This window comes from Diabrotica undecimpunctata, chromosome 4 (genome assembly GCF_040954645.1).
Source record: "Diabrotica undecimpunctata isolate CICGRU chromosome 4, icDiaUnde3, whole genome shotgun sequence".
Taxonomy (NCBI): Eukaryota; Metazoa; Arthropoda; class Insecta; order Coleoptera; family Chrysomelidae; genus Diabrotica; species Diabrotica undecimpunctata.
In genome coordinates, this window is record NC_092806.1 from 35,664,623 (window position 1) to 35,683,346 (window position 18,724).

The window sequence follows — 18,724 nt, forward strand, 5'->3', positions numbered from 1 at the left end:
CATCTAGTTTTTAATTCCATTGTTGTCATACTGTACCAAGGCTAGAATCCCCCAGAGATTGCCAGCTCTCTGGGATATTGCTTATCCAACACTTTTCCCTCGTGCTATACATTTCCATTGACATAATGATGTTATACTTTGGGATTGGGAGCGCAGTTCTTCTTCAAGTGCCATCTCCGCGGCAAAGGTCGGCAATCATCATAGCTATTCGGACTTTTGAGGCTGCTCTGAAAAGTTCATTTGATGTACATCCGACCGACTCTCTCAGGTTGCGTGGCCATGACATTCTACGCCTCCCTATGATCTTTCCTTGGATCTTTCCCTGCATAATCAGTTGGAGCAAGGTGTATTTCTGTATTTCTCTCCACGTGTAATATGTCCGAGATATTCCAATTTCCTTGTTTTAATTGTATTTAAAATTTCTATTTCTTTATTCATTCTTCTCAGAACCTCTTTGTTTGTGACGTATTCTGTCCACTATATTTTCAGAATTCTTTTATACATTCACAGCTCGAATGATTCCAGATTAATGTCGCATTCAAGGTCCAAGGTTCGATTCCATAAAATAAAGTCGAAAAAACATAGCACCTCGCCAACTTAACTCTTAGTTCCAATTTTAAATCCTTTGTACATAGCACTCTTCTCATTTTGTTGAAATTGGCTCTTGCTTTTTCTATTCTGATTTTGATCTCCTGAATGTAATCATTTGTGGAGTTAATCATTGTTCCCAGATATGCATATTTGTCCACTTGTCCGACGTTGGTTCTGTTCATTAGAAGATTCTCGTTATTTCTTTGAGTTTTCGATATTCTCATAAATTTCGTCTTCTTGACATTCATTGTTAGACCATACTCTTTTCCATACTCCGCTATTATGGTCACCAGTCTCTGAAGATCTTCAATATTTTCGGCTAAGATCACAGTGTCATCCGCATATCTACTGTTGTTAATGGGAACTCCATTTATTTTTATTCCAGATGTGTTACCCTCAAGAGAGTTTTTCAGGATCTCTTCGGAGTAGGGATTAAAAAGAATTGGCGACAATACGCATCCCTGTCTCACTCCACATCTAATTTCAATCTATAAGAAGTGCAGTAGTCGCAGATCAAAGCTCTCCGTAGGGAGAATCACTTGTGGTACGGTTGTCTGATGATATGTTTACTGAGCATAATGACGAGCTGCATGTGTGTACGCGTACAACTGTATAAATAAATATAAGGCACAACTAATGGCATCTTTGCAGCTCCTATGTCATGTTTTCAGTTGATTTGCGTGTGTTTATTTGGTTATATCTTATTCACATCTCTTCTATGGCCCTAAATATCTATGTTAAGTGTCCAATTAGCTATTTGGCGATGCTTTCTTGGAGATGAGAACTTCCCCGTCCTATCGGTGTTACGTGGTGTACTGGTGAGATCAAACATATAATCTCAGATCTGTACTTGTTGACATTTGCTAATCATCATCTGCCTTATTTTAAAGCAATATCTTGTTCTGATATTTAATTATCCATTAATTTGCATTATTGTTCTTTATTCGTCTACTTTGTAGTGACTCTTTTGTTCTATCGAATATAAATATATAAAGCCATACTGCTTTAATAATATTTTTCAATCTAAGGTGACCATCTAACTTATAATAGTTACTCCTTCTTGAAATACACATTATAAATATTTTCTTGAAAAATTTTTAAATCCTTCTCTGAAAGAGTCTGCTTTTACTTTTCTTGTATCATCATCATCAGGGCTTTTCATTCCGGGTGAAATGTTTGCCGCTCTTACTTAGAGCTCTCTAATTCGCTTATTGCGATGAATCACTCCGCATTCCACTTGTATGTTGTCAAGGTTTGTTGTATGACTTGGCTTTCGTTACAATTTTCTTCCACTCATTTCGATATGTGCATAGTTTCCTCCAGTTTCTCACTTCCAGAATTTTGATATCTCTTATGACCTGATTCTCCCATCTCTCTCTGGGTCTTCCCCTTGGTCTTTCAGTTGCTGGTTTCCATCTGGTGATCTTCTTAATCAGTAGGTCGTTTTTCCTCCTCTCTATGTGTCCCCGCCATCTCAGCCTCTGTGCTTTAATAAATTTAACTATATATATATATATTCCCTTCATTATGTCTTTTAGTTCATGGTTCATTCTTCTTCTCATTTCTCCGTTACTTTTCTTATATTTGCGTTAATTGCGATTAAGTAGTAAATACAATAATATAAGATCACGAGTAAAAATAATTGCCGCTTTGGAACTCCTAAGTTTTCTCCTTTAGGATACTTATCAAAGGACTTAGGTACTTTATCACCCACTATTCTCTACCATATCATGTGAATCTATTTCTAGTTTTCCTTTTTTTTCTTTTTAAATTATATAAAAGTATCTCTCGTTGAACATCTATTATCTTCTATTATTATAAAACCTAACCGGATATATGCTTCCTAGTTTTCTGAATATATAATCAACGCCAATATTGGTTCACAGTGTTTGAGTGTTTTCCGATCTTTCTGCATGTAATCGATATCTCATTTTTGCATTGCTTTGCTTATCATGTTTAATTGGGTTATGGTTATTGTTAGGTCTGAATGTTTCATGCGTTTTACATAATTCATCCATCTCAACCTTCCAAGCTTAATCAACTCTACCATAATCAACTTTTCGTAAGTTTGTTGAAATTTGAAAATGTATCACCTCCTCCAAACGGCATTGAAATCTAGTAGTAGTTGCAGTAGTAGTAGTAGTATCTAGTAGATCTGGCATTTAGTTGTCCTAGTGAGGGATTCTGAGTTCATATTTATATTCGTTATCCAGAGGTTGTCGATCCGATTTGTCAAGTTGATTGTGTGCTTAATTTATATATATTATAATACTCTGAATGGTATTTATTAGCATAAATATATTTTTATTAAAATTTACCTTTGGTGCCATGTTGGTGGCAAACCTTTCTACACAAGATAATGACTCCAGCATTTGCCATTGTGTGCCACCATTATTATTTTAATACATATTACATTATCTGATCATGTCATGGTTTCTCCACTTTTGCTTACCGTCGTGATTTCGCTTAAGTTTCGTCAACAAAAGTGTTTGTTAACTACTCTTTAACTGTCGCCCTTTTCATTCTATATTATTTTATCATATATTCTTTAACTAAGTCTTCAAATTTTCTTAGTATTCCAAACTTGATCGTTGATTTATATAGCGTGACACAAATTATGTTGTCCTATGCAGTGTGAAAATCTACAAAGAGTTGATTCTTCTTCTTCTTAGAGTGCCTGTCCGTTCCGAACGTTGGCGATCATCCTGGCTATGATGACTGTTGGTTGCTTTACGAAATAGCTGTGTTGAGGTCTTTTTATACCATGCTCTCAGGTTAGCAATCCAGGATATTCTTCTTCGTCCTGGGGCTCTTTTTCTTTAAATTTTACATTGCAAAATGCATTGAAGTAGCTCGTATCTGGCTTGATTTCTCATTATATGTCCCAAGTACTGCAGCTTACGTGTCTTTACAATGTTGACCAGATCCGCAGTTGTGTTCATCCTCCGCAGTACTTCTTCATTGGTGACTTTGTCTGTCCATGGTATCTTCAGGATCCTTCTGTATGACCATAGCTCAAAAGCCTAAAGTTTTGATAGAGTATCCGCTTTTAATGTCCACGTTTCTACTCCGTACAGAAGCACTGAGTACACCTAACATTTAAGGAGCCTTATTTTTGTGTCTAGGGTGAGATCATGGCTCTTGAACACAGAACTCATAGTCAATCACTTTTTGCCTTTCCGACGCGACATTTAATCTTTTGGGTATTGTCCCACGACTCATTAATTATAGTTCCCAAGTAGTTGTATTGTGAGATACGTTCTATTCTCATTTGGTTCACATACAGATTTGCTCCAGTTATGTTTTCCTTGCTGATAATCATTAGCTTGGTTATGCTGGTGTTTATATCCAGTCCATATTTTCTACTTGTTTGCGTTATTTTGTTTATTATGTTTTGCAGCCCTTCTATGGTATTGGAAAACACTATTGTATCATCTGCATACCGCAGGTTATTGAGCTTGACTCCATTTATTGAGATGCCTTCAGCAGTTTTTTTAGAGCCTCTTCAAAAATGTGCTCCGAGTACAGATTGAATAGCAGTGGTGAAATTATGCACCCCTGTCTCACTCTCCTTAAGATTCTGACCTGATCCATCTATTCGGAGTACTGCTGATTGATTCCAATACAGGTTAGCTATTTTTTTAAGTCTTTTCCGCCAATCCCTGTCCTCTTCAGCACTTCCATCATTTGTTTATGTCTGACTCTATCGAAAGCCTTCTTGTAGTCAATCAGGCATGCAAACATTACAGCTGACATCTCTACATTTCTGAAACAATACCTGCAGGCTAAATTACACAAATCCAAACTGATTGGGAGCAATTTGTTCCTTGCATTTCCGGTAAATTCTTTTGTGGATGACTTTTAAAAACAGCTTCAGCAGATGGCTCGTTAGGCTTATGGTCCTATAATCTTCACAAACTTTTGCTCCTGTTTTTTTTTGGGCAATGGTACGAACTCTGATTTGAGCCACTCTACTGGTATTCCTGCCTTATATATTTCATTAAATATTTCAGTTATTATTTTTATTTGTTCTGCGTCTAATAGCTTCAACAGTTCTGCAGGAATTTCATCAAGTCCCGGTGTCTTTCCATCTTTCATTTGCCTGACGGCTGCCGTTATTTCTTCTGGTAGGATTTCGGGACCTGAATTTTCTTCAATGATGGGCTCTTGTATTGTTCTAAGGTCATGGAAAAGTTTCTTCAAGTATTCTTCAAGAGTTGACGCATTTCAATATTAAATGCATACTATTGGTTAGTGGTAGACTTTTACCACTTTAATATTTTCCTTTGTTTCTTAACAATTTTCTAATTATTTCCATTTTCTTTGGTAGCAGTCTTTATTACATCACATTCGACAGAATCTTTTATGTTACATTAAGTAGCGTGATAACTCGGTTGTTGTCTCATACCATGTGGTCCTTGTTTTCGATATACGAAAATTATTGAATTGACCCCTTTTTATTTTATTTTCTCCATTTTTTCTTGTTATTTTTATTTAATTTTTATAAGGTGTCAAGTGCATTATTCTCAAATTGTTTCAGCGTTTTGATGGCGAAATTTGATGGTGTTTCTCAAAACTCCATTAAATTTCTACATATTTAAATAAATTAGAACACTGAATAAGCAATTGCAATAAATAGTATACTGTAGAATAGATGCATTTGACCTGTAGTTTTATTGCTACCATATTCAGAGAAAAACTATTTCAGAGAGAAACATTATGAATAATGTATCAGCTATTCCTCGCGTTACCAACTATGTCGTATAACACCAGAGTAAATGTACTTAAGATTTAAATATCCATAAAACTTTTCTGTTATCTGAACTTGTTGAGGTATAAATATAAATCCTGTTTATTAAATTTAATTTTCCCAATATTAAATCGTGTTTACTTTGTTCTCTGTTGACTCTTGACACTGTTGATGTGAATTTAGATATTTTTACCTTTTTCGAATATTACCATCTACTTGCACATCTTTCATTATTTATCAAAATTTATCAATTTTTGAATATTTATGGTCTCCCTCCTTTTTGTTGAAATTTATCTTCTAGAAGGTATTCAGGTAATTTGATTTCCTAAAGATGTTAATAAGCTACAAATAATTTCATTGGTAGCTACTGATCAAAAGAAAGAAATGAGAGAGGAGAGAAATTGGTATAATTCAGCCAAGGAAAAACGATGGTTGTTCTAAACACCTTTTTTGAACTATCCGATAAATGCTTGTACACATGAATACCGTCACAACACACAACCGGAAACCAAATATACTACTTAGAATTTAATAGAAGATACAGAAATATTAAATCATCGTTTTAAACATATTCTGGAACAGATATATCATTAAAGCACATTGCTCTAATTCAAACTACAAATTACAAAAAAAAATCAAGTCAGAATTTGCCCAAAAATAGGCCAAGTTGATTGTAGAAATGTCTCCGTGTGGTTGTTTATAACTATAATTTGGGTATGTACTAGCCAAGGTGGTGGAATGTTGAGGAAAAAATTTAAAACGAAACATTGACGTCACTGTAAAATTATTCTCAATTACCCACCAAAACTTGCTTCTAAATTAATAGAAAAAAATGTGACACTTATAGAAATAAACATTTGCGAAAAAAGTCGTAAAATATTGTTTTGATAAATTGCTTACGGGAGATCGAAGAAGTTCTTAAATTTTACGAAAATTGAACATTTTTACGAAACAACATAATACAGAAACTCTGTGGCACTACATGAGAGTCCACAGTATCAAAATTAAGATCCATTGCTCTTGGCCTGATACATCTGATGGCAGGATACTTATACACGGGTGTGGTTGAAAAACTGGTGAACCCTTTTGGTCGACAATTAGCTAAACCGTGCTATGCGTTTGTTAACAGGCATAATTATGCCCACCCTCACAATGTGACTGCCCATCCCTAATAACGTAGCTCCACCCAACCTACGCCGCAAATAGGTATTGGTTCTTTTTCTCTTTATGTAGACATGACTCTGTCTGTTTTTCAGTGTGCCTTCGTTAAGTTGTGGTTCCATCGTTTTCGAGGTCTTCCTACTAATCGTCTTCCTATTGGGGAACCGTCTTTTGCCATCTTTACTACTCTATTTGTTGTCATTCGGCTTATATGATCGTATATACTCTTCTATCTCTTACCCAGTTCGTGATATTCTCCACCTTGCACCTACGTCGCATATCTGCACTTCTAGCTCTATTCCATAGTGTCTTACCATCAGTTTTTCTAAGTGTTTTCATCTCTGCTATTTCTAAAATCTTTTTTGTCCTCTCTGTATCAGGTCATGTTTTTACCGCGTATGTCATTATTGGTCTGATGACTGTTTTATAAATTCTGTCTTTCATTTCTTTCCCGATATTTTTATTTCTCGATATTGTTTTATTCAGGCAATCTGCGGCTCTATTTTCTCTATTTACTTGATCTTTCACTTCAGTTTCGAGCTTTCCGTATCTAGATCATGTGATGCCTAGATATTTAAACTCCATCACTTGTTTTATTTTCTGACCTTCCAGCTCCAATTTACATCTTAGTAAATTTGCTATTATAACCACGAATTTTGTCTTTTTTGGGAAAATTAAAATGTTAAATTTTCTGGCGTTTATATTAAATTGGTGCAGCATAAATTTTAAAATTTTAAATTATCGTCACTTTGAGAGAATAGTTTTACGTCGTCTGCATAGCTGTTGTTTTTCTGCCATTTGGTATCCTTTTTTAGTTCTTACATTTTTTATTATTTCATCCACAATCAGATTTAGCAATACAGGACTCAAAAAATCTCCCTGTCTTTTCCCATTGCCAGCTTCAATAGGGTCGGTTAGTTCTTTTTCTACTTTTACTTTTATTGTGTTTTTTTCGTAGATATTTTCAATTTTTTTGCTTATTTTTAGAGGTATCCCTCTTACATACATACAAGTGGATACCGTCCTTTAATTTAACCCCGTCAAATGCCTTCTTAAGTTCCACGAAACATAGATATGCTGGTTTGTTGTCTTTTAATGATTTTTCTTGCACTTGCCCCATTATAAATATAGCGTCGGTGCATGATCTTTCCGGCCTATAACCTTGTTCTTCTTCTGTTAGTGTTATAATTTATATATATTCAGGGATTTTACATTATACACTGCCTTTCCTCGCTCAACCGTGTCCATCTCTCTCTGTTATCCCATTCTCCATCGTTTAGGCCTCTTTTACTCCTGGCGTCGTCTACTTCGTTCCTCCAGGATTTTCGGGGTCGTCCTCTTTTCTTCCTTCCTATGGGGCTCCATTCGGTTATTCTCTTTATCCATCTGCTGTCGCTAGTTCTTCTTACATGTCCATATCACTTTAGTCTTTTTTGTTCTATATATGTTAGTATGTCTGTTTCTATTGATGTTCTTTGCTTTATTTCGTCATTATTTCTCCTATCCATTCTTGTTACTCTGCAGCATCTTCGCAGGCATTCCATCTCTGTTGCTACTATCTTACTGCTGTTTTTCTTGTTTATGATCCAATTTTCAGCCCCATATATCATAATACTTCGCACTAATGTTTTATAAATCTGTGTTTTTGTCTTCATATTTAGGTGTCCATCCCACCATACTGAGTTAACTGGTCGGATTGCTGTTCTTGTTTGTCCTAATCTTTGTGTAATTTCTTCCTCTGTTGTTGCCTTTTTCGTGATTATAAACCCCAAGTATTTGAATTTATCGTTTTCTTTGATTGTTATGTTGTCATCAATCTGTAGATCTTCTATGTCTTCTTCACTTGTAGATAGGTACTCTGTTTTCGCGAAGTTATTATCTAGGCCAGCCTTGGTATATTCTTCTTGTAGTTTCTTCATCATGTAGCTGAAGTCGTCTTGGTCTGTTGCAATTACTACTTGATCGTCTGCAAAGCTTAACGTATATAGGTATTCGTTCCGTACCGGTACTCCCATGCCTTCGCATTTTCTTTTCCATGTAGTCAAGGCTTTCTCTAAGTATATTTTGAATAGAGTTGGAGATGTGAAACAACCCTGCAGGAGCCCTTTTGTTGTGATGAGGTCTCCTATGATTCTTGTTCCCATTTTAATGGACGCTTTATTTTATTTATACAGAACTTTTGTAGCTTCTATCAGTTCCGTCTCTATTTCTAATTTGTACATTGCCTCCCATAGTTCTGACCTTGGTACAGAGTCATACGCCTTTTTAGGTCCACAAATGCCAAATGTATATCTCTATTTATTGCTTTTTTCTTTTCCAACAGTTGTTCCAGTGTGTATATGTGGTCTATGCATGATCTTCTTGCCGTGAAGCCTGCCTGATCCTCCTTGATTTTGCCTTTTATCGCTTGCTCTATCTTTTCTCGCAGTTTTTTTCCATATAATTTTCCTAATATTCAATAGTGTTATAATTTCATTCAGTTAATTGGTTATCACTTTGGTTGTTAATTTTAATGTTGTGTTTAATAAATTAATTCCTCTGTAATTTTCGTGGTCCGATTTGTCTCCCTTTTTGAAAAGAGGTATTAAGATGCTTGATCTCCATTCTTGAGGCATTCTGTTTTGTTCTATTATTTTTTGGATTAGTTTTAATAATTGTCTGGTTCGATCTGGTCCTTCGGTCTTTAGGAGTTCGTTCAGTATTCTGTCCTCTCCTGGTGATTTTCTATTTTTTAATTTCCTTAATGCTTTATTTACCTCTTCCACCACAATATTTATTTTTTTGTTTGTCGTCACCTCTGGTATTGGTGGTTAATGATCGTCACCTTTAGGAAAAAGGGAAGTAGTCGACTCATGTTTCCTTCTGAATTTGGTTCGTTTTTATTAGTTTATTCTTTTCTTTTCTTTGTCCTCTGATCATTCTCTATATTTCCTTTTGTGTTCCATAGAAGTCGTGTTCCATCTGTTCTCGAGAAGCTCTGCCAGTATTCCCTTTTTATTTTTCTAACTGAAGTAGGTATTCGTTTCAATTCTGATTCGTTTATAGTCTGTTGTGTTTGTTGTGTTTTGTATTGTAAAAAGGCTTTCTTTTCTTTATCACCTTTCTAAATTAATTATGTAATTATGTAATTTTTGAGTTTTTTCCAACTTTTCTCGATGTAATCGTTTTCTAATATTTTATTTTGAGCGATCTTCACTGATTGAAATGCAGATAAGATCGCTGGTCATGATACATTGGTTAAAAAATACAATAAAATTATGGTTAATCGTCAACTTTTAGTCACAAATTCTTGGAATCTCTTTTTGTATACCAGTTACCTGCCGGTTACCGGTTACCTACTTGACAAACCTGACGGATTTAAACTTCGCCGTAAGATTTGGGCAAACCTGTGCCTACTCCCTCTACAGATGGAGTAAACTTCTCTAGCCTTCCTGTGATTGCGGCGTTGCAAAACAGACGATACAAGACTGCCACGCAGAGCATACACAGGCAATCCTAAAGACGTCGTAATGTTAACCGAAAAGTCAATAGAATATATAAACAAACTGAACATCTGCTTGAGACTCAAATAATTTCCATAAAGTATAAATATCCATTTTATTATCCATTATGTGATGAAATGAGTATATACGCTTAATAAATCTTCTTCTTCTACTTCTTGGAGATCTTTCGATCTGTTTAATTCTGAAGCTGCCTCTGGTTAATTTCCTGGGAGGTAGATTACCAACTGTCCCTCTATCTTTTAGGTGGTCTTCCGGGAGGTCTTGAACCGGGCGGGTTATTTTCTAGGACAATTTTTGGGAGTCTATTCTCATCCATTCGTCTTACATGACTGTACCACATCCTTTTACGCTGCCTTCCCCATCTTACAATATCTTGATTTTGCACTGCTCTCTAACGTTTGTATATCTCACCCTGCCTCTTCTTGTTTTGTCCACTATTGTTCTTAGGGTTTTCATCTCGGCAACCCTTAGCATCTGTTTCGTTTTGTTGGTATCTTCGCGCACTTCTATGCCATATGTCATGATCGGTCGTATATGACTATACTTCTACTACTATGAATATATATTTATATGAATAAATAAATATGATTATTACAAAGAAATAAATCAACAGCTTCAACTTATGTGTAAACAGCGATTAAATAGAAAATTTACAAAAGTAAAGAACTCTAACTATCCAAGAACAAAGAGTCATATTGAAAGAGTCAAATAAATACATGATAAAAATAAGAAAGAACCCTGAATGCAAAAACAATCTAAAATTCTTATTATTTCCATTTCTTTAGTGGGATAAAGCACCTAAAGATAAATATTATTTAAGTTACAGTGTTCACTTCATGCAGTTTCAAAATATTCTTCCACGCAGTCTACTTATTTTTCTCCTCTATAGCGTTTCTATATTAACTCATCACAATGGCTCGTAAATTACTCGTCTTTATCTAACTAAATATGATGAAAAATGACCATAGCAAAAGAACTTGGTAGAATATATCTTAATCTTGATTTTAATACGGATTTGTACAAATAGTTTTTCTCTGAACGCTTTATGGTCAAAGTAGTTTCATGGTTTTAGATAGCTTAAAAAGAAAAAGTAGTAACTTAGGTTTTAGTTGTAGATATTATTTATTTAATTATAAATGGTTTAAGAAAAGCTTCTTGTTTTTAATTTACTTCTAGTCTTAGAATGACCCCCCTAATTCCTTTAATGAGAAATTATAATAATAAATGACAAAAATAGATTATGAATAAAATACATCTAAAAACAAATACGATTGTTAACAATTGAACAAAAAAGTCACCCTCTTCATCATTCTCTTTTTCTTTATCTCTATGAGGGGTTGGCTTCCCTAATTATATTTCTCCATAAGTTTCTATATTGGGTCATACCAATAATAATCCACATCATACACAGGTCTAGTTTGATTTTCCTGTCCTTCTTTCTTCTTTCAGAGATTTGACACTCAGCGATTATTCCTATTGGATGGCTATCAATACGGTGTTGAACCATCTTGTCAATAATTGCTGTTATACCTTAACTTCCCTAATAAATTCATTTTTAATTATGTGCTTTCTTGTCAATCCACTTATCTACCTATGTATTTTTATTTTTATAAGAAATCATTGTTTTTCCTTTTAATTGTGGAACATTAAGCCCATACCTACGTGTAATTAAATTAACCATTCAGCTTATTTGAAATCCTTGCCTTATACTATTCGCCTCTATCCATTTCAACCATCCCACTGTAACTCTAATTCATACATGTTCATCTCTTTCTCCATTGTTCTCTCATACCGATACTACATACCTAAGCCACAATAGTTTTACCATCTATAGTCACTACGTTATTTGTAGTATGAACTCATTTTCAAACGAACATTATAAATCTTCTATCTGTGTCCTATTATATTGAAATGAAACATTTCTCTTCGAAAGTTAACCTCTTCTTACTCTGTCGTTATTTTGTTTCACTCAATATCATCTTAGAATTTCCGTTTTATTTTACCTGAGATTTTTTTTTGACATCAAATAAGTGATTAGCTGTTCATCCAATCATAATCTTCCAATCTTGTATTTACGGGAAACTATTTTCTTATTTAATTCTAACCAGAGAATATCTAGAAGTACTCTATTATCTGCATTTTCAAGAACAATAAATACGTTAACAAGGTTTTTTTATATCCAATATATTTATGAAAATTACAAGTATTGTTAATCTATCTTCTATAAATTCACATTAATTTTTGAATATTCAGATTCCTTTAAATATCCACCTATCAATTCCTTTCTTCCAAATTTTAATGACTTCACAATTTGTACATTATCGAAATATTGTACTACGTAAAATTAAAAAAAAACAATCGACTGCATATGTTTTGTTAAAAAAAAAAAAATACATTCTTCAGCGGCTATAATTTGCCCAAGGTACAATATGTATTATACCTTCTGCTACCAAGTCTTGTACCTTGGGTCATTGGTGAAAATAATTACCTAAATTGTATTTTAATAATTAGCTAGATCCATTTAAAGTTGTTACGTAGATGCAAAATCCCTTTAAAATGTGTTATATTAATTTTTGTTTAGAATAAGGACCATTTTAAGCAAAATTAGTAACTAACAATATAAAGCAAGTATTTATTATTATTAAAAAAAGAACAATTAAAATAACATCAATCTTATTCATCCAGATAAGTTTGAAAATCAAGTTAAACATAAAAATATCTTGTTAACGTATTTAGGATACGTTTTTCTTAAAAACTTCTACAAGTCTTTTAATGTCTTGTCTTTCGATTTAATACGCCTTTATATCACTATAAGTTTTCAGATGAGCCAATAATCTTGAGGAAATTAACACCTATCGATAGTTAACGAAAAACATAGAAACGTTCGGTTCCTTAGCCTTAGCCTTTGCTGGGTAGAATCTGCCAGTTACCAGTATAAACTCAGCGTCTGATTTGTTATTCTTAGAGTGATATTCTTCCATTTTCATGGCTGGACTCATGCTTAAAATACGGATCCAAATTATCATCGTAAGGGATGAGGAAAAAGACTAGTTTAGACATTTTAATTTTTTTTATCTGGTAAATGATGCTTTGTCGGTTGACTATCTATAACTTTTCTCATTAGGGCTTTTGATTTATAGTTTGTTCATTATTTTCTCGGGTTTCTTTTGTATGTCTGCCTTGTCAGTGTATACGTACTTCTTTTACGACCTTTTTGTAGGTTTGTTGTTGGAGCTATCTTAGGCAGCGGACTATCTCTGGTGACTTGTATGGTGGCTCAGATTCTTCAGTCTCATTAGTTATTTCGGAATAACTAATAAGAGGTCTGGAATGTCTTTATTAATATTAGCAGCATTATCTTTATTGTTGACCGAGGAATCACAGAACTTGTTTCTTGAAATACATTTTCATTTACCAGCCAGGTTCCTGAAACTCTGAATCAAGATTCAATGTTAGTATCGTTAAATGCTAGTTTATATGACTGACCAGAAATTTTAGATAGAAGAGATCAAGATAAATAAAATATATATATATATATATATATATATATATATATATATATATACACACACACACATATATATATATATATATATATATATATATATATATATATATATATATAACGTTCGTTATGCCGACGATACAGTCATTATCGCTGAAAGTGGGAAAGACGCAGACGCTACTAAACACTATTTTGTGATACTGGGGAATCATTTGGTTTAACAATAAACATAAAGAAAACAAAAACCATGGTTTTCATTAAGAGGGGTAAAGTCCTAGCAAGGATGCAGATAAAAAAAGAAGATATTGAACACGTGGACAAAATGAAGAACTTAGGAGTCTAGATTACTGAAAAACTAAATCTGAAATCAGAAATTCAATCTTAATGAGAAAGCTGGAATCTTTTCCAGGTGTGGCTTTTTAGAATAATTTTAAAAATATTATGGACCCATCGTATTACGAAAGAAATTGTGTTGCACATAATAGGAAGAGACAGAGAACATTTGACCACCATTAAATGAAGAAAGACAGCTTAGAAAGAAAAGTACCAGTTCTCGCAGCTGATTATGAAGGGTAAAATCAAAGGAAAAAAAGGGTTCCTGGTAGATGACAAATATCCTGCCTGAAAAACATTCGCGACTGGACCGGGTTAGATAGAGACACGAATTTGCAATGGTTATAACCAACAGTTTTATTTGCAGATGACACTACTTTTGTTTTTTCTGATAAAAATCGTCCAGTTTTAGAAACCACGTCTGAGTACGTAAATTCCAATGCACAATCATGGTTCTTAGCAAATAAACTTAACTAAATGATAACAAAACTCAAAATTTAATTTTTTCGTCTACCTTCGATGTGAGTGTTGAAAAAAATAATGTCAAATTGTTGGGCATAACAGTTGAAAACACATTGACTTAATATAACCATATTGACCACCTCAAAGGTAAACTTTTTAGTACCTTATTTTTACTCAGACAATTAAAACTTGTTACAAGTGTTGATACCTTGAAAATAACGTACTTTTCTCTTTTTCATTCATTTTTAAGCTATGGTGGAGTGGGAAAACTCTTGCAGTGCCCTAACAATATTTAAATTGCAAAAAAAGCAACAAGAATAATTGCAAAAGTTAGCTATTTGGAATCTTGCAAATCATTGTTTATTAAATATAAGATAATGCCCTTTCCAACATTATGCCTATACAGCGTTAATGTAAAAATACATAAAAACTTTGATACTTTAATTAAACACTCTGACTTACATAACTATAGCACAAGAGGTGCAAACAACATCAGAACAGTTAAGTATCGTTTGAGTAAATTACAAAAAAACTCTATTGACTATAATATACAGGGATGAGTGCCCTAAGAACCGGCAAAATAACGCAAAAGATAGAAAACATAATACGTTGTGAAATAAAAAGATATGTGAGATAAAAAGAGATGTAAGTAGTAGAGGTGAGAAATTATCGATATAAACCTATAATTTACTTTACATTAGATCTATCGAAAGTTTCCCACCTTTAGACATTAGCTTATGAGCTGGTTGACTTCAGTCATAGTAATACGTATCACGTAATGTAAGTAAAAACAGTTCAAGTACGAGTATGTTTTTATCCGAAATTAAAGTATTGATCAATAATAAACTGTGATTTGAGACGTCGCATACACTCTTCTCAATACAGAATTATCATAGCTTGTTATTCTGTATTTATCAAATTACTACTAATTAAACTGTTTACTTACATTTGCTTTATTGCCTTCAATCAGTTTTTACTTTATGCGAAATTTAAAAAATGTTAATGTTCGACGTCATACTTGTAATATTATCACTGAAGTCAATTAGCTCATAAGCTAACGTCTAAAGGTGGGAAACTATCGATAGTCCTAATGTAATGTAATGTAAATTAGAGGTTTCTATCAATAATTTCCCACCTCTACTACTTTCATTTTTTTTTATTTCACAACGTATTATGTTTTCTATCTTTTGCGTTATTTTGCCGGTTCTTAAGGCACTCATCACTGTATACAATGTCCTACCTAAGAATTAAAAACAACTTTCGATGAATAAATTTAAAGTAAGTCTGAAAAGATACCTTTTGAGATTTGCTTTTTACTCTGTTAGTGAATACTTTGATCACTTCAAGGCAGTAACATGAACATGGATGTACTCACTATGTTGGTACATGTCTTATTTTGTATATTTTATGTTTTATTTTATGTTATGTGCATTAATGTATTTTCATCTCCTATTGTATTTTGTGTATGTTATATATTATCTTTTTTACTTTAATTGACTTGCTACAAACAAATGTCAAATTTGTAAACGTAGTTAAATAAATTTTGAATCTTTGAATCTTCAATAGTGTTGTTGGCATTAGAAGAAGAATAATACATATCAAAGTCTTAATAATTTCTCTCATCACACCACAAATCATTAAAAAGCATAAAACTGCATACCTTGTTCAAGAAATGAGACATAATAGATACTATTTGCTGCAATTCATAATAGAGAGTAAGATCATAGAGAAACATGAACCAGGACGTAAACAGCCCCCTTGAGTTAAGAAGATACGTCACTATACAGGCCTTTACTCAAACTATCTGCTGAGAAAGATCCAAGACAGAGGAAAAATTTCCAGAATTATTACCGATTTTCGATAAGAGAAAGCATTCGAAGAAGAAGGTTTTTCACAAGAAAAAAAATATCGTTCAGTATCCCGTTCCTGACGTTAATTTTTTTGAGAGTAGTGGGCTTTAATATTTATTTTTACATAATATAGATTATTTGCTGCACAATACTGATAAATATGTGACAGTATTACTTGATTTGTAGAGCTTTGTATACACGGCTAAAGTTTATGGTGAAATAATAATACTGGTAATGTAGTCCCACCTTCTTTGTCTTTTTAATATGTTTAATATAGATATAAATCACCAATTAACCATCTACTTATCCCTTCATTATATCTTTTATCATCCCTTTATTATATTTAAAAATATTCATGAATTATGAAGAAAGCTGTTTTGCTGTATGACTGTGAAAGTTGGACAATGAACACTAAAACAAAAAAAGAATAGATGCTATTGAAATGTTTATATACAGACGGATGTACAGAGGTATTTCAGCGCATGAGTAAACAAAAAGAATTCATCATCATCATCATTTGGCTTTATAACTCTGTGTGAGTCTTGGCCGCGTTTACTATTTGCCTCCATTGTTGCCGGTCCTGAGAAGCTATTTTCCATTTTGCGTAGATCACTGGCTACTGCGTCCTTCCATCTCTTTCTTGGGCGACCAGCTGACCTTCCGCCATCGGGCCTTTCCCAGAATGTGGCGTTCAGGAGTCTTTCGTCACTCGATCTTAGTACGTGGCCCGCCCATCTTATTCGGTTTGCTTTAATGTAGCGTACTATGTTTTCATCTCCATATACTGTCTGGAGTTTATCATTGTGTCTTCTTCTCCATTCTTCTATTGTCTCTTCTCTGCAAGGCCCATATAAGGTCCGCAGTGTCTTTCTTTTCAGTACCAGTAATTTTGTCGTTTTCCGCTGGTTCAGAGTCCATGTCTCGCTTCCATACGTTATTGTGGGACGAATTATTGTCTTGTACACTCTTATTTTTGCTGGTATTGAGAGTATTTTTGATTTAAGTACGGTCATTAATGAGTAATATGCCCTGTTTCCTGCAATGATCCTGGCTGCCACGTCCTTTTCATATTTATTTTCAGATGCTATGATCGCTCCCAGGTACTTGAATTCTTTGACGACTTCAAAGTTGTATTCATTGATTGTTACGTTTTGTATAACCCTTGGTCTTTGGTTCTTCGTAACCACCATGTACTTGGTCTTGTCCTCGTTTACCTTTAGACCAACTTCCTTGGCTCCGTTTTCGAATAGCGTGAAAACTTGTTTTGCATCTCTTTTGGATTGTGCAATTGTGTCCACGTCATCCGCAAACGCCAATAGTATTTTTGATCATTGGGCGGCAAATCCGTTTGTCAGTTGTGGTTAAGCTTTCCTTACCGCATGTTCCAGTGCAAAATTAAATAGCAGGGGGACAAGAGGATCTCCTTGTCTAAGCCCGGTGTCAATGAGGAATTCCTCCGACGTGGTGTTGCCAATTCTGATCCGTGCGGAAGCGTTCTCTGTGCTCATCTGTGCTAATCGTACCAGCTTTTCAGGTACTCCCTGGTAAACAAAAAGAATTACTCAGCATAATCAAAGAAAAGAAAGGAAAATACAATACTTGGGTCATGTGTTGAGAGGTGAACGATACGAATTCTCCAAATCATATTGGAACGTGAAGTACAGGGCAAAAAATCAGTTGGAAGACGCCAGAACTCGTGGTTGAAAGACCTAAGGAATTGGTTTATCTCTTATCCACAGAAATCTTTCGTGCAGCAGTTTCAAAAGCTACGATTCCCATTTGGAACGCCAACCTTCATAAGGGGATGGCGCAATAAGAAGAAGCTCAACACTTTTTTTTTTAAGTTGATTTAAAGTTTAAACGACTTTAAAAATAATTTATTTCGTCATATTAAATAACTCTTTTTATTCATTTCAGATGCTTTGAAATTTAAAGACACTCCAGAAGTTCAACGTGGTAAAGAAGGTGATAATGCCACGATAAGATGTGAAGTCAATAGACCATATAAGATCAGTTGGCAATTAGATGAACATGAAGATGAAGTAGGTAAGAAATAAAATTAAAAATTATAAGTCTTAACTATTAGTAACTGAATAAATAGACAAAGGTAGAATCTTAAATCTAAAATCATTAAATTGGGACATTAATTCCTCTAACATTACTTAGGGGAATTGTCAAAACATTATGATTGATGAAATTGAGGAATAGTTAAAAAATGTGATTAACAAGTAAAATATTGGAAGACACCTGTAGATAGGTTTAAAATGTAAAATATAATATATATTGGTAGAAATAAACGGACATTTGTTCAACAAATTAGCGATCTTGCTACCGTTTAGAGCGTACTAAGTAATGTAATTACTTCCAACTTGGAGGATCACCCACTGGCGTGGGAAATAAGAACACAAGCAGTTTAAACAATACATAGTTTAATAATTGAATGTTACTACAACTAAGTTAATATCTAGCCAAAGTTCTTTTATTGAAACCGCCGATCACAGTCCACCTTACACTAGCGACACACTACACGAGCACTGATACAGATTAAAATGTTACTAATAATTATCAC

General features: G+C 33.8%; 1 protein-coding gene across 3 annotated transcripts in view; it reads left to right on the top strand.

The window, feature by feature from the left end:
- The window catches only part of LOC140439443 (fasciclin-2-like), a 195,352-nt gene that overhangs the window by 149,614 nt on the left and 27,014 nt on the right, over positions 1–18,724 (top strand). For all 3 annotated transcript variants that reach the window (XM_072529347.1, XM_072529348.1, XM_072529349.1), the window contains one exon: positions 18,073–18,201. In XM_072529347.1, coding sequence (XP_072385448.1) covers positions 18,073–18,201 — 129 coding nt within the window. The remainder of the gene's footprint in view (positions 1–18,072; positions 18,202–18,724) is intronic.